The 21,050-nt window shown below is 56.5% G+C and overlaps 1 protein-coding gene across 2 annotated transcripts; it reads right to left on the bottom strand.

Annotated features, from left to right (window-relative positions):
* Window positions 1-314: 314 nt before the first annotated feature.
* LOC111143313 (colony stimulating factor 1) lies at window positions 315-19,563 on the bottom strand. 2 transcript variants are annotated; one of them, XM_022496972.1, is made up of 10 exons: window positions 19,371-19,563; window positions 16,039-16,161; window positions 14,723-14,785; window positions 12,959-13,129; window positions 9,365-9,512; window positions 7,564-8,118; window positions 7,085-7,215; window positions 6,483-6,535; window positions 6,090-6,148; window positions 315-2,454 (listed from the first exon to the last, which is right to left on the bottom strand). In XM_022496972.1, the coding sequence occupies exons 1-9, from the start codon at window positions 19,407-19,409 to the stop codon at window positions 6,103-6,105; spliced, it is 1,329 nt and encodes a 442-aa protein (XP_022352680.1). In that variant the 5' UTR covers window positions 19,410-19,563; the 3' UTR covers window positions 315-2,454; window positions 6,090-6,102. The 2 variants fall into 2 exon arrangements, with proteins under 2 accessions (XP_022352680.1, XP_022352679.1); XM_022496971.1 differs by having other exon boundaries at window positions 7,085-8,118.
* Window positions 19,564-21,050: the final 1,487 nt, after the last annotated feature.

Below are 21,050 nucleotides of genomic sequence, written 5' to 3'. Positions count from 1 at the left end.
GGACAGAGCCCAACCAGCCATTTTCCCAGGCTGGGCGAGGCTGGGCTGGAGCAGGGGCCACGGGCCAGGCCTGAGGTTTGGCTGGTTTCTGTCTAGTTTCCCATTGAACAGATATGCCAGTGAATGTGTTTGGGACAGCAATGATGCAGGAGGTTTTGGTAACAAGACTGCAGCTTGGAGAGAACCCTGTTTCCCCATGTATCCTGGAAAAAGCTTTCTGAGCTGGGGCTCACCCAGCAGCTGCTGCCTGCCCAACCCTGTTTTTGCCCCCCACGCCCCAAAAGCACTTTTCCCATGACTCACACATGGCAGTTTGTGCACTTCTTTTATTATTAAATATATAAGCAGCTTCCTATTTTTTAAATAGATATTTAAATGACTTTATATAAAATAATTCACCACTTCCAAGTATAAAAACAAAATCTCACAGTGTGTGAGCCAATGTTCCCTCTCAGCTTTCTCAATGAAAGGATTCCTGTGCAGGTAGCCGGGGGTGGGGCTCCCAGAGGTCTGGAGGCCTTCCCACACCTGTGTCACCAAACGCCCACAAAGAACTTCTGCAATGGGCTGGATTTGCTTTCTTCACTTTTAAAATACTATACGTTTGGGGTGGGGGAGGAATGCCTTTTTTCTGTGTTTGTTTTTTTTTCCCTTTCACTTTTAAATACATATTTTCTAGCATCAAATATAGAGTCTGTGACTAGTAGGAGCCCCACAAGGCAAGTTCCCCGCTGCCCTTCCTTCAGCCGAGAGCAGCAGGGCAGGGGCGGGGGCGGGGTGCGGGCAGGAGACCCCCACTTTTGAGGGCAGGAAGAAAAGTTCATGGGCCCTTGCCCAGCGGCCAGGAAGGCCGGGATCTCTCACTGGTGGGCCCAGGACAGCAGGAGAGGAGGGGCACAGCAGCACAAAGGGACCAAGGCGGGGTGATCAACGGCCCTGACACCTCCTGCCAGCTCTCAGAGCAGTGGCTGTGGGCTGGCCCAAGAAGCTGAAGCCCTCAAGGCAGACTTGGAAGTGGATGCCTGGTCTCTTTCCCACCCCGGCTGGCCTGGTCAGAGAGATAGTGGAGGGGCGACAGCTGGGGAGATCACTGCCTACCTGGGTGGGGAAGTAGAGGGTGAGAAGAGGATGGGACCTGGGTGCCATGCTGTGAGGTTGGCACAGGCTTGCTGCTGTGATGGGGCCGGGGCCTGGTATGGGAAAGGAGACCAGGTGGCAGTGTCAGGGTGCAGACCCCCTCCCCCAACCACCTCGGCATACCCATAACTGCAAACACCCAGTTTCAGTGGGAGTGCCCCCTGCAGCCTTCCCCCGGGGGTGGGGGAGTCTGCCTCTGTCCTCCCTCCCACTAGTCACTTCCCTCTTGGGAATGTCAAAGTGCAAGACGCAAAAACCTGCGAACAACAACAAGGATGCAGCCTGAAGACCAGCTCCGGCTGGAGGCCCAGGCGTTTCTCCTGCCCCACCCACCCTGGGGAGTAGAAGCCTCGGTCAGCAGAAGGTCAGGGGCTTAGGGGCTCCCTCAGTCGACACACAAGGCCAGCTCTGGAACCTGCTGCTGGCAGGAGGCCAGAGGGGCGGGAGGATGGACGGACGTTCGTTCGCTCACAGGGATGGACAGGGCGGGCTGTTCAGCAGGCAGGTTCAGTATTCACAGTGCAATGGCTTCCTTCAGGAGGGGAGCCTCTGCGCGGCCTCCCGGAGAAGCTCTGGCAGAGCTGGAAGGAAGGTGGGGCAGACGCCGGAGCTGGCTCTTCCCCTTGGCCTTGGAGCCAACCCAGACAGGTCCCGAGGGCAGGGTTGACCTCCCCTCTCCACCTGGCAACCAGCAGAGGACACCTGGGCAAGCGGAGGGTGTAGGCCAGCTCTAGGCTATCAGCACGGACCCGGCAGGCCCAGAGGCCTTCTCTTCCCGGCTTTTGGGCTGCATATCTTGACGGGAAATCTAGCCGACGCTGGCCCGCCCTGCCGAGCTCATGCTTCTCTCTCCGGACACAAGTCCCTGCTTGTCAGTGTTGGGATCCCTTGGCACCAGGCAGTCCTCTGGGCACCAAGGCTCTTCCATTCCTCAGTGCCCATCCTGCTCTCCCACGTCCTTTGGGCATCTGGGTCCCTGGCCCAGGTGTGGCTTGGAGGGGAGTGGGAGGAGGACATGGTCCCTGAGGCACAGAGGGTCCTCAGCCGGGCTTCCCAGCCTTCCTCTAGTGAATGGGAGCCTCCAGGGCCCACGATAAACATTAGCAGCGTGGGGGACAACCTCCAGCCCTCTCGTAGTCAGTCCAGAGTCTGAGGGTCGAGGGCAGAGGGACTCCAGCCTCGCTGCTCTGGTCTAGTCCTGGCAGGCAGGAGCTCTTGTGGTGGGCAGGTCACATTCCCAGGAGAAGAGCTAGGGGGGAGGGGTGGTGGACACCCCCATCACATCTCTCCCGTGGAGAGACTATCCTATGTGCCCAGCTGTAGGGGAGAGAAAGAAAGACCAGTCAGCTGAGTGGGAGTGGAGGGAGGGGTCACTGAGGACATGAGTGGGGGAGGCATAGCGTTCCTGTGGGCTCGTGGCCATGCTGCAGGCAAGACTTGGCCTTCCCAGCCACCCCAGACACCGCAAGGGACCAGGCCGCTTTTCCTGGCAGTGGCCCAAGCCTCTGGCCAGACTGGCCTCACCTCCTACCTCCTCCTGGGGAACTAGGGACCGCAGGGGGAGGTAATGGGGCCTGGTAGAGGCTTAAGCAGGGCTGGGGGAGGGTGTTGACCACTGCTCGAGTGGCAGAGGTTGATGGAGGAGGGAAGGGGGTACTAGAGAACCCTTAGACCCCTTTTCAGATAAGACCATCTCACTGGCCTTGGGCCAAGGAATGAAGGGTGATTCCAGCTAACTCTAGCAAAGAGTTATACCCTACACCATTCATCACAGAGGGTCATCACACATGTTACTCTGGACAGCAGGTCATGGGTAACGAAGAGGAAGAACCAGAGGCAGTTCCGGAACAAGGAAACTCCCATTTTGCCACTTGGCATGCTAACCCCTAAGCCACCTAACCTCTTTCCCGATGGGCTGAGGGACTTGCCTCCCCACACCATCCATGGGAGCCAGGACCCTGCTCCCTCCAACCCCACCCCCATCGTACTCCCTTGCCCAGCATCCTCGGAACGCTTTGTTCCCAGAGCAGAAATCCCCTGGACCCTATCCAACAGTTTGACTTTGGATCCTGTGTGGAGCTTCCCTCCCTGACCATCCATAGGCCCTACTGTCAAAGTCCATGACGGACAAGGAGGGCAGATGGGACCACAGCTTCTGGCTCCCAGCCCATTCCCATGCTCTGGAGAGGGAAGAAGGGAGAATCATAAAATGGACATGAGCCTCCCTGGGTACAGCTGGGCCACAGGCCCTGCTGGAGCTAGGAGGGAAGAAGGACCAAGTGGGTGAGCTCCACTGCCCCTGTGTCCTCGTTCCTTGGAGTGGAGGGATTGCGGTTGTGTTTTCTTTCTGTGCATCCCTCTACCAGTCTCTCCGCCTGTGTTCTTTCCTCTCTCTTTGTCAGAGTGGTAGGTACCCTACGGACAGGCCCTGAGTCTCCTGTGGCTCCCGGGGCCTGGGCTGGACCTATTGATCCAAGCGGGGTCTGGATATGGCCCCTGCCCTGGGTTCCCTCTCCCAGTGAGATTTTGAGGGGAGGAAGGGGGAAAGCTTGTCAGGGCCTGAGAACAGGCAGGCAGGGAAAGCAGAGAAGGAGTACAGAGGAGATGAGGCAGAGGGTCAAGACCAAGGGGGGAGGCTGGCAACCAGTCAGAAGGAGGTGTAGCCTTGGGCCATGAAGGCCCCAAGGTCCTTGGTCCCTCCTCTGCTTTCCCAGTATTGAGGGGGTCTGGGCTAGTCTCACAGCCCTGCCCGTGTCCCGTCTGATCTGCTCACCCATCTTAGCCTACCCCACCAACAAGGGGGGACCCCGGGGTTCCAGATATGTTGCTTCGCACTCTTTTCTAAATAGACTTTCCTGATTTTGAGTGCTTGTTAGGTCCCTTTCCTGTCAAGGAGTGGCCCAGACCTGTCACTGTACACATGGGAAGGTCCTAAGGTGCTCACTTGCTTTTGGCACGGGGTGTAACGAGAAGCCCGAATGGGTTACCCCAGCTTGTCAGCCAGCTGGCCAGTCAGTCAGCAAATCAGGCTATTAGCCAGCTAGCTAGCCAATCAACCAGTCAGCTCACCAATCAACAACCAGCCAGTTAAGCAGTTACCAGCTAGTCAGTTGGTCAGTCAAAGTCACCTTGCCAGCTGGTCAGTCAGTCAGTCAGAGTCTATTAGTTAGCTGGCTAACAGGTCACCCAGAAGACCGGTTGGTTAGAAACAATCGGCCAGGCTCAGGTGGTCAGTCAACCCTTAAGCCAACCAGGCCACATTTATTGAGTTTGTGACAAGTATGGAGAAGCCCTCTCTGTATAAGAACATGGGACAGAAGAAAATGGCAAAAAAAGTGGAAGACACAGTCCCTGCCCTCAAGGAGCTTACAGCCTTCTTAGGGATGCGGACTATACATACACACACAGAAGAAGGTTTGAATATGTATAAAAACAACATCCAAATAAGTGCAAATTGATATAATATGAACCAAATACAGAAGGGCTGAGGGGTAGGAACTGAGGAGCAGGCAGGGGGTGGGGAAGTCAGTCTGGAAAAACAGGAGGTGGGGGGGGGGGGGGGCTGCCTGGAATCAGGGAGCCAGGGCTGAGGAAAGATAAGGATCACATCTTTATCAACAACGTGGGTGAGGACAACAGAAGGCGCTCCTCAATGTACAGGGACACACTTGGGAGGGCTAGGAAGACAGAATGAGGATTTAAAAACTATTTCCATGGGCTCAGGTGCTGGGCAGAAACCAACGAGGTGGTTTCAACAAGAACACACAGAAACTCCTACACCCGGGTTAAAAAAACAAAGCTGTCCACGTAAGGGAAAGAAGGCCTGGTTTGACAGAGGTTTATGGGAAATGGAATTTGGGGTTTTAACAGACTACAAGCTCAACACAGGACAATAGCACGAGGTAGCTATTAAAAAACAAAGCGGAAAACCCACTAACGCAATATGAATCTGTGCAAATAGACGAATACTGTCCAGATCAAGGAAGGTAACAGTCCCACTGTACTTGGAGCTGGTAGACAACATCTGATGCACCATGTCCAGGGCTGTGGGCCCCATTTTCAGAGGGACATTGACAAACAAGTGTGTCCAAAGGAGGGCAGCCAGGATGGTGAGGGGTCTGAAAACCATAGCATATAAGGAACGTTTGAGGCACTTGGCCACACTCAACTTAGAGAATTCTTTAAGGGGATATGGATAACAGACTTGAGACACTGGAGGGCTCTCATGAGAAGAGGAGGGAGAACCATCATAGAGGGAGCAGGGAAGCTCCCTAGAGGAAGGACCTCCTCCCAGCGCTCCTGGGAGATGACAGGGAGCTTGCCTGGGACTGGGAGCACGGGCCCAGCAGCTGGCTGACCCCCTGTCGGGGGTGAAGAGGGAAGACCTCCATGGTGGGGAATGCTGGCCAAATGACCTCTATGAGCCTTTCCAAGACTTAGGTTCCGTGGATCCATGAATCTAAAGCAGGGACATAGAAACGATCTTGGCTGGGGAGAAGGGTCAACTAGGGTACAGGCCGATAGGAAGCCAGTGAGAGGCGGATGTTAGGGCCAGCTGCTGGAGGAGCCTGGGAGCCCAGCTGAGAATGTTGGGCTTGAAGTGGGTAGCGGTGCAAATTCCCCAGGAGGGTAAAGACTTTACACAAGATTTTGGTTGTTCTGGAATGAAGAGTGGCAGTAAGACTAAAAAGCGAATACAGAAATAATAACCAGATGCACGGGTAATAGTGCCTGGCTCAGACTGGGGGGCAGGGAGGGGGAGGGGGGAAGACCTGAGGATCCCGAAAGGAGACAGTTGGCAGGATCTGGTGATGGATGGAAAAGGGAGTAGGAGGGGAGGAAGTTAAGTGTGGCCCGGCCTTGGAGGAGTTGGAGGTTTCCCCAAGGTCGAATGATTGGAAAAGGGGCAGCTCATTTTAAGGGGTGGAGAGAGATCCAAATCAGAGTCTTACCTTAGAGACCCCTCTACACGGGCAGTTCCACCTGTCTGTCCTCATCCTGGGTCAGGGGGCTGCAGGCAGAGCATAGGGGTGGTATAAGACTTCAGCAGAGGCTGAGGAGTGAGGGAACCCCTTAAGTTTGTCCCCCAACCCTCCCATACATGTGCTCCAGCCCTCTCAGATTCAGAAGACCCAGAACTGCCTAGCCCTAAGAAGAAATCAGGAAAAATCCCAGATAACTGGTAAAGAAGAAACGCCCTTCCTCCTCTCCGCCTCCCATCCTGCTCCACTTCCTCAGAGCAAGTGAAAGAAAGTCTCCCCCAGGTCTAGAAGGGAGACAGATGCCAAGACACATCTCCCCCCCCCCCCCCGTGCCTTCCAAAGCATCCCCGTGGAAACTCTCACCTGCCCTCTGGTCGCTCCATGGGAGAATCCACTGTCTGAGGCTCTAGATGGCTCTGGGGACAGACAGCAAAGAGCAGGTTCACTGAGGAGCTGGGGACTGATGTGGGAACTGCGGCCTCACCCCCAGGCAGGGGTGCCCAGGGGAGTAGATGAGTATGTTATCAAAGTCGCCCCCAGCTACCCAGATGTGGGGATGAGCCACAGGCCAGGAGAGATTTCTGAGGCCTCCCTTCTAGGTCTCACCCTCTCTTCTCCCCAGGCTGGCTGCTTCCAATCCCAGGGGGCCCCTGGGCCCAGGCTCCACAGAACTTCCAGCGAACACCCTACCCTCATAGCACTTTGCTTGGCCATGTGGGTTCTCTTCCCATTCTTGGCCCAAGAATATTCTCTCCCTGTCCCTTCCCATTGACTTTATGAGCTTGGGTTTCTTGCATTTTTTAAGAAACCCTCCACTTCAACCTCTTATCTTCTGTGTTCGGTTGGGCCCCCGTCTTGGTGCCTGAGGAATCCAGCAGGGCCCAATAATCCTCTGACCTGCTCCTCCCCCCAGACTGTGCCCCTCCCCCCATGAGCTGCCCTCCTCTCTTGGGGCCTCTCCTTACCCGCCGTCTCCGCCTGTAGAACAGGAGGCCACCGACGGCCAGCAGGACCAGGATGATGCTGGACACCAGCAGGTGGAAGGTAAACCGGGGGAGCTGAGGGTCAGAGTGTCTCTCCTTCTGCCTCTCATGGCCTGTGTCAGTCAAAGGAATGGAGTTAAAAGGGGCGGGGGCCCTGGCTGCCCCCTCACTTGCTCGTCTTCCTTCCAGCTCTGTGGGGCTCCTTCGATCCCTGGTGCTCCTTCTGCCCTCCAACTCCCCGAGGGGCAGCACATGGCCCCAAGAGTGCCTTCTGGAAAGCTTTGGGTGTGCAGAGAGGGCTGAGGGATTGCTGAGGCCTCGTGGTGGCCGCGACAGGGTCTTGGCATAGCTTGGCTCCTGGTGGTCTCTGCGTGGGTCAGATGGACGGTCTGTCTTCTCAGGTGTGTGACTCTGGGCCTGGCCAGTGGATCTTGCAGGGCCCACCGTGGGCAGGGGAATGCCAGTCATGTCCTCTGGCTGCTGGCCCCTGGCTGAGTAGGACAGGGGAAAAGGTGTTGACAAGAGGTCACTGGGCCTGGCGGTCGTCTCGGCCTGGAAGCTGCCTCCTTCCAGCCTGGAGGAAGAAAGCTCTGCCCCTTGGGGTATGGGACCCTCACTAGCCTCTCCGGAGGCCTCTTCCAGGGGCCAGTTGGTGCCCAACGCAGAGTTAAGAGTGTCCTCCATCCCCAGGTCGGGGGCCCCAACAGAAGGCTGGGGCTGAGGTGACTTTCCGATGGGGCTGGCCCCCACACCTGGGGGCTCCGGAGATTCAAAGCTCTGGCAGGTGCTCCTGGGTGGTCGCTGCTTGGCACTTCCTGGGTCCAGGTCCACTGTGCGAAGGGGCTGCTCACTGGGCAAGAGGGAGCTGCCCTCTGTCCCCTCAGTGTCAGCCCAGGTCAAGCCAGCCATTGGGGCCATGGAGGGGGCAGGGGGCTGCTGAGGGGAGACAGAGGCCAGGTCACTGCTAGGGGTGGCTTTGGGGTACAGGCAGTTGCAATCAGGCTTGGTCACCACATCTGAAAGAACCACAGAGAGAGGGAGAGAGAAAGACGGGGAGGAGATAGAGTCACCAGCCTCCAGCACAGCTTTCCCGGGTTGGGGAGGGGGTCGAGAGGGGGATATGGGTCCAGGGGCGGTCCCTCACCCCCTAATTCAGCGCTGGGGTGGAGGAGAGGACAGTACTGGAGCCAGAGCTCAGGACACAGGCCTCAGGCAGTGAAGGTACAGATTGCGGGGTCTCACAGGCAGAGAGCAAAGAGTGGGTGTAGAGACACAGATCGGGGTCCGGGGGCAGGGAAGACCAGGGAACACCCTTTCCTGAAGTTCCAGCCGGCTAGGTGCCAAGCCAGGGTTAAGCAGCAGCTAGCCAGGAAGTGGAGCAGCGGCCTCCAGGACTAACCCAAGTCACCCCCAAGTCCCATAGACAGTGTCGATTGGAAAGCAGCGAGGCAATTTCGTGCACAGCCAGGGGCCACACAGCCAAAGCCATGGGCGGGAACTAGCTGGGGCTGGAACATGGCCAGTACTTGAGGCCTTGGGATTGAAGTAACGAGACTGGACTTGGCCACTGGCAGGTCGCGGGGCCTTAGGCCCTGCCTCAAGGAGCAAGGTTGAATGTAGGAGGGCACAAGTGACATGAGACGCAGAGACGAGGACACGCAGGGTACACATGTGTGCGGCTGGGCCTGCACTGGGAGCTTCTGAACGATGCTCAGACTTCAAATCCAGCCTTTTCCCTTGAGGGGACACTTAAGGCGTCCTGGGGACTTCTGGAGCCAGGGTATCCTGGTGGTTCACAGCAGGGCTCCTGGCGCAAGGCCCTGGGTCCCAGATGGAGCCTCGGTCTCTCCACGGAACCCCCTGTACGTTCAGCCAGCCTGCAGAGCTGGCGGGGAAAGCCTCCATGCCTGCAGGGTTCTCCGAGGGGGGCCCCTTTCCCCTGCCCTAATCTTACAGCCACCAGCATGATCCTTCTCAATGCTTCCACATGCAGACATAGTTGGTGTGCATGCACACACATGTCGGAAAAGACATGTGCCCAGGCCCATCCAGAGGCACAGGAAGCCACATATGTACACAAGGAAAGCACATCTGCACACACAAGAGCACAAGTAGCATCCAGGCTGCCTCCCCAGGGTCCCTCCAGCCTCCCTCTGGCCTCCCTCCGGCCTCCCTCGGGCCCCATGTCTCACCTCCCAATCCCTGCTCTGTTGCCCCCCCTCCTCCCCTTGTCCTGCACTCACTGGCCTTTTCAGTGCTGACCTTGGCTGGAGCACTTAGCAAAGCTGTCATTGCAGTTCTTGCTGAAAATGTTCCAGTCCTTTTTCAGGAGAGCCCTTGTTTCATTAAAGACATTCTTGATCTTTTCCAGCAACTGCAGGGGTGTCTCATAGAAAGTTCTGATGCAGGCCTGGAAAGAGAGCAGGGCCCCCCTTGGTGAGGATGAGCATTGGTCTATGTCTCTAGCTTGTTTGCCAAACTCCCCTGGCCTTTCTCACATCTGTCTCCTTTTTCTCTTTCATTTTCTCCTTCCCCTTGCCCCTAGTCTGCGGTGGAATCAGTCCTGAGATCTTGAGATACGTCATTTATTTGCAGATCTATTTAACACATATCTGTGTGCCAGGCATGTGACAATTACCTGGGAATCAAGCAACGGACACCAGAGACATGGTTGGTGGCTGAGTTGGACACTGAGTCCAGCAAGGCATTGGCCTTAAATGTACTGTTACAAGTGCAGTGAGTCACATGGAGAAGTGCGGAATGATGTGAGAATATTACAACAAGTGGAACTAAATGAGGGCTCCGGGGGAATTTCCCCATGGAACCAATGAAAAGAGGAGCAAGAGACACCCAGGAAAGGAGGCGGGGTTGGAGAAAGCTGTCCATGTGGTGAGAACAGACTGTGCAAAGGTCCTGAGGCAGGAAAGAGCCTGAAATACCCAAAGACTGAAAGATGGCTGGAGTGGATACAGGAAGGCCATCTAGGAAGAAGGTGCAACAAGAGATGCAACTGAGAGAGGTCAGCAAGGGCCAGGTCCTTCAGGCCCTGGTTGGCCATGTTGGAAACCGTTAACTCGATCCATAGAGCAAAGACAAAACATCTGAGGGATTGCGGGGAGGTGGGTGGTGGCACAATCAGACTTAAATTTTAGAAGGGTCATCCTGCTGTGGTGTGGAGCAGGCCATGAGGACTTGGGTCCTTCTTCGGCCACTGGTATGCCTTGGAAGGAGGGCTGAAGCTACCCACAGTCCTGTCTGTTGAGCTGTTCTTTTCTATTCTGCTTGTAGGAGCCAGGTTCCCCACACCCACTGGAGCTCGCTTCACACACTTCTGGCTTTCTTCCCACCTCTTGAGCTGCTCCTCAGTCTCCTTTCCAGGCTCCCATCCTCCAGCTGATTTATAAATTCCAGCATTCCTCAAGGCTGTCCTGGACTTACCTCTCCTCTCACCCCAGATGTTGCCACATAGGCCCATGGGTTCATCGGTGGCCTACTTCCCGATGAGTTCCAAATACCGAGTTTTCCCTTACCCCCAGGTGCACAGGGGAGAACTGTAAGCTTAACTAGGCTCTGAGGTCCTCAGCACCATCTCTGAATGCCCACGGCCTGTGTACAGTAGGCCCTGGGGAGATGGTGACCCAAGGGATGAATGAATGAACACAGGCATGAGAAGACCATCGCTCAGCTCCTCCACTCACTGATGGAGCAGACTATCGCGTTTGGGCTCCTTTCCTCCTCTCTAAAGTCAGAACCATCATCCTTTCCAGCCTCCCCACCAGGGCTGTGGTAAGAAAGAGGGACGCTGGCGCTCTCTCGCTCTTCTACATAAACCTCCGTCTCCTTCATACCTCACCTCAGGCTTCATAGAGAAGACAGCAGCCATCCGACAGAAGGTCCGGCTCCCCACTTATGACACAAAGACTATACCTTATCTCTTCAGGGGCTCTGATCCCCGCACCAGCCTTCCCCTCAGCACACCGGCTCCTCTAGCCTCAAAGGCTCCCTCCTTCCTCAAGGCTTCCCCACCACCACCACTTCCACACTGGAAGTGTGCAGGGTGGGTGGCTGGGTGAAAATGCAGATTCCCAGGCCCACCCACAGACCCAGTGTATCAGACTTTCTAGGGGTGCATCCTAGGAATCTGGAATTTAAGCAAGCTCTCCAAGGGATACGTATGAACTTTAATGGTGGAACACCCCAGCTTCAATACCTCTTGGGAAAAAGGGTTCCTCCTGCAACCCCACACTCCCTCTGGCAACCTCTCCCTTTTTCTGGGCCCTTGTGGAGCTGAGCTCCTCTACGGGGCAGCCTCTACTTCCTCTGTGTTCACCCATTGGTACCCACCTCCGGTGGCAGCTGCACACTCCTAGACCCATCGGACGCTCTCCTACCCTGGTCTTGCTTGGACTTTCAACCCCATTTGATAAAGGCAACTATTCATTCCATCTTGAGACCCCCTTCTCCATGGGTCCAGTGAAATCAACCCCCCTCATTTTCCTCCCACCCCTCAGGCTGCTCCTTCCCAGTCTCCTCATCGGGTGCTATGCCTACTTGGCTTCTGAGGGCTGGGGTTCCAGGGCCCTGTCCTACCATCTCCTGGCCTCGTGCATGACATCCTTGCTGCCCCCTCTTTCGTGTGCATCTTGGCGGCCCAACTCAAGCCCCAGCTGTCTGCTCCACATTTCTGCTCAGCTGTTTCACAAGCATCTCAGGGTTGTGCTCCCCAAACTGAGCTCCTGCTCTTCCCCCGAGTCTGCTCTGCCCACTGATTTTCGCCATTTCACAAGTTCTGCAGCTCCCTAGTCCAAGCCTCTAGGATCTCCGGCCGACTTGTGCCCCCTGTTGGCCTTCCGGCCTCCATTCCTGCCTCCAGCAGTCCCCTCTCCACAGAGCTACCAAACCCGCCTCACAGTTCCTTTCGGTCACTTCCTGACTTCCTGTTCACCGGGGCTCCCCTCACACTTCAGACAACATCCCACGTCTATAAGATCCCCCCCACCGTGCGCCCCCCGCTTCCACCTCCTCCCCTCTCTCTGTCTCTTCCACGTCTTGGCTCTGGTGACTACCGGTTGGGCTCCTGAATGTGCGTGTAGCCAACCTCAGGGCTTGGTGTGTAGCCTTCTCTGTTCTGGAATGTTCTGACCAGCCTCACTGCCTCCTAACTCTTACTCCTCTTTGGACCTCAAACGAATATTCTCTTACTCAGAAGCCTTCTTCTTCCCTTCTTCCCCACCACCTCCCTTTTTAAATGAGAGTGCCCTTTGTCTCTCGGAGCCCCAGGGAGGCCCCCTTCACGGCTCCCTCCCTCACCTCCTTCAGGCCTTCCCTTGCCTGGTCATTGCCACCCTACGTCCCCCATATTTTACTCATACGTTTTGTTAACTGTCTCATCCCCTCCCCCAGACGTAAGATCCCTGCATGCAAGGGTTTTTGTCTGGTTTGATCCCAGCTGTTTCCTAGTGTCCAGACCGGTAACTGGCATGCAACAGGCACGCAGTGACTATTTGTTGAATGAATGAATGGTCCTCATGCTTCATAATGCTATTTATTTGTCATTGTTTAATGGTTGTCAGCCTCCCCTGACCATAAACCCCACAAGGGTGTGAACCATGCTGTTCTTGCTCATGATAACATTGATGACATCGTCAAGGCCTAGCACTGTGTCTCCCACCTGGCAAGTCCTTAGCAGAGGTGTGTGGGGTGAATCCATGAATGAGAGCGTGAGTGAGCAATGACCTGGGGTTGGGGGAGAGCAGGGGAGGCATGGGAACACCCTCTGTGTATCTGGGCAGGCGTGGGACCACCAAAGCCGCCCTCTGCTCTCACTCTAAGCTCCTGGCTCCAGAACACTCCTACCTTGCCCTGCTCTTCATAGTCCTTGGTGAAGCAGCTCTTAAGCCTCAGAGAGAGTTCCTGGAGCTTCACAATGAAGTCGGCATTGGGAGTATTGTCTTTGAAGCGCATGGTGTCCTCCATGATGTCTTGCATCAGGAAAAATGCCTTCTTAAGGTAGCACACAGGATCTTTCTGGAAAACGAGAACCTGGAGTTTATGGTCTGGCTGACGTGGTCTGGGAACCCACCCAAGCTCTGTGGCAGGTGTCCTCATCCCTGGCTGACCGAGGGTTGCAGCCTACCCTACCCCTGGCCCTGAGGGGGCCTGCCCTTGAGGGAGGGCCGTGCCACTCCAGTCCGAAGGGGGGCGCTGACCCCAGCTGCTCTTTCATGCTCTGTGTCTGGGATCTGGAACTGCTAGGAACTGGGGTAGAGGGAAAGACATGCATGGGCTTCTGATCAGAGACAGCCTCGGATTTCTGGAAGATGAAGCTTTAATCAGAATGGGTGCGCATGCGTAGGGTGGGTTCTGGGTGAATGCTCCGTGTCTCTGTCTCTCTTTTGGCTTGCTTTCACAAGTCCATTACCAGGTGGCTCCTTCTAATCCTCCAGGCCACAGGAGAACTAAAGACCATCTGAGGGCCCAAAGAATAACCTCAGTGTTTTGTCTCTCTGAGAGATGGTGGTTGCTTCAACAGAGATTCTGCTTTGGCTCTGTATTCCTAGGACCCAGTCCCATTGATTCCTAGCAGAAGAAACTTGCTACGCTTGTTAAGTTGTGAAGGAGGGAGAGAAATACTGAGGTGATTCTTTGGGTCCTGATGTGGTCTCCAGTTCTGACAGACGTGTGTATGGGTCAGGTGAGATGGGAGCAACTTCTGGGCACATCACAGTGATTTTGTGTGAGGCACAAAGATGAATGGATGTGGCCCAAGGGGTGGGATGGGAGCAGTTGGAAAGGCTTCACAGGTACAGGAAGAGCTTGTGCAAAGGCCCGGAGGCCAGAGGAGGCAGGCGACCAGGGCAGTGGGTGGGACTGTGCGGTGTAAACCCCAAGCTGACCAACCTGGGCTTTCTCCTAGAGTAAGGGGGCCTGCCAGGTTAGGGAGCCAGAAATGAAGATAATAGGTTGGAGTTCCGAGAGCTCCCCCTACTGGTGGGTTGATGGGTGCATTAGAAGCAGCGAGGCCTCTTAGGAGGCTCTGGAAACTGTTCAAGCAACTGATTGGGTGAGGCTGGGGCAGAACCCAGAGCTGCTGGGAGGCCGAAGGAGCAGCCCTTGGTGGCTGGCTGGGTGTGGGGTAGGAGGAAGAGGGAAAGGGCTGGACGGATTCCCTGGCTGCTGCTCTGTCTATTGGATGGAAATGACATCCTTAAGGAAAGCATGTGACCCAGAAGTCATATTGGTTTGCCTCAGGCCCTTAGAGCCAGCCTGCCTGGGTTCAGATCAGGCCTCCACCACTCAGTAGCTGTGCTCCCTTAACCTCCCTGAGGACAATAACCAAGATCAGCATGTCACATAATTGTCAGGATTAAATGAGAAAGTGCCTGGCACATAGAAGACCTTGATAGGTGCCAGGGCCAGGAGAAGGGAGCTACAGGGGACTCGAGGCCTGGACCTTGTTCAGCCCCGGACCCTGGCACCCCAGGATAGAGCACCAGCGATCCTCCCACCCTCTCCCTGCCCAGTTATGGGATTTCTCCTCCCTTCAAGCTCCTACATATACCCACCTTGGGAAGTACACAGAGGGCCGGCACATGGGCCTTGTAAATAACCATAACTCACCAACTGCTCCTGGTCTACAAACTCAAAGGCAATCTGGCAGGAAGTCTCCATCTGACTATCAATCTGCAAGAGAGAGTAGGCCGGTGGTGGATGGGTGTCTGCAGCTCAGCTGAGCCGGCCTAAGAATGAGAACTGGAGTTTTGATCCTCCTCTACCTCCCCACCGACTATGCTGGGAAAAACAGAGCCAATGGGAAGGACTTGGGCCTCCCACAGGCCCAGGCTGGGCTGTAGAGGAACAAGAAGTCTCCTCCTTCCACCTCCCACTCCATCAAAACTAACAAACAGCCATTAGTTATAAGGAAGAACTCTCTAAGAGGATCTAGGGCCTAATCTTCCATGACAGGTAGTGAGCTCCCTATCGTGGCAGGAATTCAAGCATAGGCTAGACAAGCTCTGGGGATTTGGGATCTATAGGGGTTGGGGCTAGATGTCCTGAAAGCCCTCCTTGGCCCCCAGAGCATTCTAAGCCTCAGAGAATGCTGTGGTTCTTGGCCCAGCTGGGATAGCTGCAGTAGCTACATGCAAGAGGGAAAGTGTAGAGGTAAGAAAGATAGCAGACCCAGCCTACAGGCCCCAAGCTCAGGGCCCCGGAGCCGGAGCTGGTCTCAGCAAGTGGTACTCCACCCTGCCTGGCTGGCCCAAGGGATGGTAAATTCTCTTCTGAGCAGGACAGCGGCCATGATGGTAACCTGATTCTGCCTGGCTGAACCACATTTGGAATTGGGAACCTCTCTGCCAGCCCAATTAGAACAAGGCATGGGCTCCTTCATGGCAGCCTGGGTGTGCAGTACTTCCCAGTCCTAGGGCTCAGTCCAGAGCCAGGAAAGGGAAGGTGGAGGGCTGGGAGTGAGGCAGGAGCCTCCCCTCCCTCCAGATCTGGCTGTGGCCCTGATGCCAGGCTGGCGGCATGTCTGGGAGCCCGGAAGTCCGGGCCCACATCTGGACACAGCAGGCGGACTGGGCTGGCTCCCTGGAGATGCTTCCTCTCACTGAGGGAGATCCGGCCTCACCAACCACTTCTGAATCCAGGGGTGACCTTCCAGGCAATCATCAACTCGGGCAAAAGCTGGAAGCCCACCCAGTCCACTGCCTGCAGGTAGAGTCATGGAGGGCTTCAGGATTGGGTGTGGGTCAGAGGCCCTGACACTGAGAAGGTCAATGAGGAGAGCATCAGTGGAGCTAGACAGGAGCCATGAATCACGGCCTGCACAGCTGTGCTTCTCTGCCTGCAACCTTGCCTTGGACCCCGTTCCCTGGCTCCTGCCTCAGTTTCCCCAGAGGGGAGAAGGTAGATAGGCATGGCTGCGTACTCACCAGCTGCTGGAGGAATTGCAGGTGTCCGTTCCCAATCATGTGGCTACAGTGCTCCGATGCCTCCTCGGTAATACTCCCTCTCACCAGGAGACAGAACAGCAGAAGCAGGGGCATCAGCCATGTCTGTAATAGACAGTGCATCATTACTTCCAGATTTCTGTCTCCCTAGGAACCCCCATGCCCTGCCGGGAGGGAAAAAACAAGGACCTCATACCCACAGTGCTCCAGACTACAAAGCCCCAGGATGCAGTGTTCCCCAAATCCAGCTTTCTCAGGATTTCCTAACTGGCATGCGCAGTCTTGTGCTCCCTTGACAAGTACCCACACGTCACCTCCTCCAAGAAGCCTACCCAGATTCACCCAGGCCAAGCCTGACAATGCACTGAACTTTTCATAAGGACCTGGGAAGTGTTCCTACCTGCCTAAATTTCAATTACACGGGCAAATCCTCGAGTGCAGGACTGGCACCTGCTCATTGCTGTGTCCCTGCAACATCAAACACAAACTAGAGGACTTGTGGGTTGCCCACTCCTCTCAGGTTCACTTTCATGCACCCACTCCAGACTTCAAGTTGGAGACATTTCCCCTGGGCCCAGCCCTTCCTCCCACCTGATTCCACACAGGTCTGGCTCTGCTACTGGAAAAACCGGGGCCCCAAACTCAGTTTCACTGGGAACTTATCCCATGCTGGAGACTTTTTGGAGCTCTGTGTGTGTGTGTGTGTGTGTGTGTGTGTTTGTCCAAAGGAGCCCAACTGCTTAATCAGAGGCAGCCGTGCCAGCTCTAGGCCATCCCTGCCCCTTGGAACCCCATCAGGCTCTATATACAGCCAGCCAGCTCTGATCAGACCAGTAAGTGTTCTGAGATCTCTCCCTCCTTCAGCGCCCACCTGGCCTGGGTGCTGCTCACCCTCAGAGTGATGGGACTAGCCCCTGATACTCCATCATTCCCCCTTCCTTCCTCTCTCCCTCCTCCTCTCCGAGGTCCTCTCAACCCTCTCCCTGGCCCAGATCTCCCCTTCTCCAGCCAGAGGCAGCGGGATTCTTGAGCCTTCTTCCCCCACAGCTCAAGCTTGCCTCCTGGCAGCTGATGTCCCCAGATTCAGGGAAATGCTGTCAGGGTGGGGTGAGAGCTGGCACTTTCCTGGGCTCTGGGCTCTGCCTCAGAAACCCAGATGATGAGACAAATACTGCAAATAAACAGCACATTGGAAAAACAAGGAGGCTATGAAACAGCCTACAACAACGACATGCCGATTTACATATAACTACAAGTCCAAAAGCTTGTTAGCTCCTACCAGGGAGGAGAGGCCCTGGCTGGGCTACCAGGGAGGGCGCACAGAGGGGAGGCCTCAGTGAGGCCTTGAGAAATGGGGAGAAGTTGATGGCAGAGAGAGGGAAGGGGAGGTCTGGAGGGCAGAGGCCCGGGATGGCCCAATGCCATTCAGTAAAGGCTGAGGGTCCTGGCCTGATCTGGGGGAGGGAGAGTAGAGAAGAGGGAGGACAGCCATGGGGGGACTTCCGGCTCTGTTGGGCAGTTGAAGAGGTAGCCCTGGGTGAGAACGGCTGCCCAGGCCTTCCGAAACCTTCAGTTCAGGACCCACTGGAAACGGGGCCCTGCAGAAGGTGTGTCTCCGTCCCAGACTGGCTGCCACTGAGGTTCTGAGCCCCCGGTTTTGCACGGTATGGAGGAAAGAGCCCGTGGGAAAGGAGATACTCTGGGAGACAACCTTGCCACAGGCACTTCAAGATCTTGATGCCGTGTGGCTTTCAGAGCTGTTTCAGGCACTGGTGTGGGAAGGCTGCAGCCACCACGTGGGAAGCTGACTTTGAAGGTGGCCCAAAAGGACCCCCACCCCTGCCCCTGGGGTCCCAGTTTTGCCTCAGAGGATGAGCCGGATGGGCACCCAAGGGTTAACACTCTGGTTCAGCTTGAATGTGGCTGGGCAGGCTCTTCTCCCCCTCCATTCTTCCTCCTACCTTCAGGCCTCAGCTTCTGGGAGAGCCACAAAGGCACCTTTTCCCTTTGCAGCAGGCCCAGACATCTCTCAGCCCCACTGACCAGCATCACCTGTCCCTTCCTCCTTGTCAACAAGGGCCCTGGAGGGACCTCAGCGGGACCGGACCTCTGGCTGCTCCCGTCTAAAACCAGCCCCCTGCTCTCTCCACCTTAGCCTTCTTCATGGTCTCCCTCCAGCCCTTATCTTTGTCTTGTTGCCTATCAGCTCCCCCTCCACGATGTCCCCTCCCAGCCCTGCCTCCTCTCTCTCAGCTGGGCTCTTCCTCCCTCTGGGGATGGATGCGCTCTTCCCCTTCCATCTCAACCCCACCTGCAACTCCTTTCCATTCTCCTCCAAATATGTCTGCTTCTCTCCCAGCCAGGTTTCTCTTCCCGTTCTCCTCTAGGGCTCCCCAGAAGCAAACCCACCCAGAGACCACCTTCTCGTTCATTGACAGTGCCACCCTGCACTTTCTAGGAGATGCCCCAGCTAGTGCCTGCAGTTGGGTCCAGACATTGCCCCATGCAGCCCTGAGCAGCCCTTAGCACACCCAGGGTTCTGTGCCACCAAACCCTCCTTCCACCTTCCTCTGCCCCCTCTAAGACCAGGATCTCCCCAGCTGACTGAGCCAATTTTTGCAGTGAAAAGGTTCAGAACTAGTCCCAGAAAGCTCAGGAGTCCCGTCCCCTGCCAAACAAACTTGATCCAGCCACCCAAGTCCCCAGTAGCTCCTGCCCGCTCCCTGGAACAAGTAGAGGCTTGCCCAGCTCCTTCCTTCTGCCAGCAGGTTCCTGGGCACAGGCCTTGGCATTCTGTAAGCCGGCTGACCCCTGAACTTCCCCCACCCAAAAGCGCCCACTCCCCCCAAGCAGGGTCTGAAAGCATGTGCGTGGCCCACGGGGAAGATGCCGGCTGCGAAGGCGCCACACTCAGCGCCCAGCCTTTGCCCCTGACTCTTGGCGGTGTCCGGTCAGAGGAGAGAGAGGCAGGGGCTTCCACAGAGCTGGCAAAGAGCCTTGGCTTCGAACCCTTCTCTCCTGACAGCGGGTGGCTCAGTGTGCGCCTCGGTGCAATGGGGTGAGCAGCGTCCCCTTTCCAGGGCAGTACCGCAGCCCCGGGAACAGCTGCAGGGCGCCAGGGGGCTCAGTCGGGGCGCGCCCGGGACCTCAAGCAGTCTGGACGCAAAGATGGGAAGGACACGGGAGCCCGCGGTCTCCGCGGGGCAGCGTCGCCGGCTGGCGCGCCAGGGTAATGGGTTCCGAGGAGCCGCGCCGCGCCGCCCGTTCCCGCCTCAGCCCTGCCGGCCCCCCGCAGCCCCGCGGCCGCCGCTTACCGTGGGAGGGCAGCGCCCGGCGGCGCCCCGCGCGGTCATACGGGCAGCTGGGTCCCGGGCCGGGCGCCTCGGCCGCCCTCGCTAGCTCGCTCGCTGGCCGCCGCAGAGCCCGCGCCCCGGCCGAGGGCCGCGCTGCAGTCCCGGGGGTGCGGAGAGCGGGCGGCGGCGCCGAGAGCACCCAGGCAACTTTCACTTTCCACCAGCCGGACTCCACTGGCCAGCTCCTCGGCACAGCCTTTTAAGCGGACTTGTGGGACATGTGGTTTATGGGAAATCACCTTGGATAGGCGCCAAACACACACACACACACACACACACACACACACACACACACACACACAGAGACGCGCGCGCGCACTGCCACAGAACCCAGACACAGACACACTCCAGAGCCCCTACTCATCCGTCTCCCCTCCCCCGCCCCCGGGGCCGGTCTTCCCCGTGGTCCTCCCAGTCGCCCTGTTTTCTGTGCTCAGCTCCGGAGCCCTCAGCAGAGCAACGCGGGCTCCACTGACTCCCGCCCTCCCGCTCTCCCGCTCCGGACCGAGCCTTTCCTTTTCTTTCCTTCCGCGCTCTTTAGGCAGATCCGGTGCGCTCGCTCTCTCTCTCTCTCTTTCTAATACTTCTCTCGAGGGACTTTCCCTCCAGGCCTGAAAATTCCCAAATCTGAGCAGGAAATGGTTTGAGAGCAGGGGCAAACACTGGAGCCCGGGGCCTCCCCGGGTGGTGCACGGGGCAGCAATCTGGTGGCGCTTGAGTCAGCGGCTTGCAGCAGCCCCCTTCTTCTCTGGCAGCCCGTCCCAGCCGGGCTATTTCATTTGGGAGCACGGTACAGGCAGGGAGGCTCGCTACCTGGCCCGGGAGGGGAGGGACTGTGTCCTGTGGCACAGAGCCACGAGGCTGTGCTCTGTGCCAGGAGACACTCGGAGCACTTGACCTGCCGGGTGGCTGATACCCGTGCTCCTTCCTGACGGCCCAAACCTGGGGTGATTGGTACCTTGGCCCTGATATCTCTTGATGCTTTTGGAAATGGATTTCCCGAGATGGTTAATCACACTGTTTCTCTCCATGAGAGTGAATCTACATGAAGCCTAATAGGATGAACCTATTAATTATAATGCCAACCTCGGGCTTTTTTTCTTTCTTGCATTCATCATGATTCGATGTCTCGGTCCCTCTGGGAGGCCACCCACCCTCACCCCCTGGGAAATACATGATATGAGGCCTGGTCCCAAAGGCGTATCTCTTGTCGCTTGCTCCAACCCTAAGCGGTAATTTTACATCCTTGTGCCCTTGCTCACACTGGTCCCTCTGCATGGAATGTTCCTCCCCCCTCATCGTTAAGACAAACTCCTCATCCTTCAGGCCTGAAATAATACCACATCCACCACTAGCAAAGCCTTCTTTGACTCCCCAGGCCAACCAGTGGTTCCTATTTCTGTGTTCCCACCTTGGCTCCTTCCTTCATGGTGGCCCTGGTAAGTTGCCATTTATTCATTGTCCGCCCCATTCTGAGAAGCATCTAAGGGAGTACTGGTAGTTTTATTGGGCCCCCTGAGAAGCATCTAAGGGAGTACTGGTAGTTTTATTGGGCCCCCACTCTCACTGAGACTTCCTTTAGGCTGGTCCTTTGCTCACTTACCTCAGAACAAGTGCCTAACACACCCTAGGTACCCGGTG

This window comes from Enhydra lutris, unplaced genomic scaffold (assembly GCF_002288905.1).
Source record: "Enhydra lutris kenyoni isolate GAN:26980312 unplaced genomic scaffold, ASM228890v2 scaffoldscaffold9, whole genome shotgun sequence".
Taxonomy (NCBI): Eukaryota; Metazoa; Chordata; class Mammalia; order Carnivora; family Mustelidae; genus Enhydra; species Enhydra lutris.
This window is presented reverse-complemented; position numbering and strand designations above follow the sequence as displayed.

Coding starts and splice junctions, on each gene's coding strand:
- LOC111143313 (XM_022496971.1), bottom strand. CDS start 19,409: ATGACCGCGCGGGGCGCCGCCGGGCGCTGCCCTCCCACG. Junction 13,130..14,722: donor TTGTAGACCAGGAGCAGTTG/GTGAGTTATGGT, acceptor CTCGTTTTCCAG/AAAGATCCTGTGTGCTACCT. Junction 9,513..12,958: donor ACTATGAAGAGCAGGGCAAG/GTAGGAGTGTTC, acceptor CTCTCTTTCCAG/GCCTGCATCAGAACTTTCTA.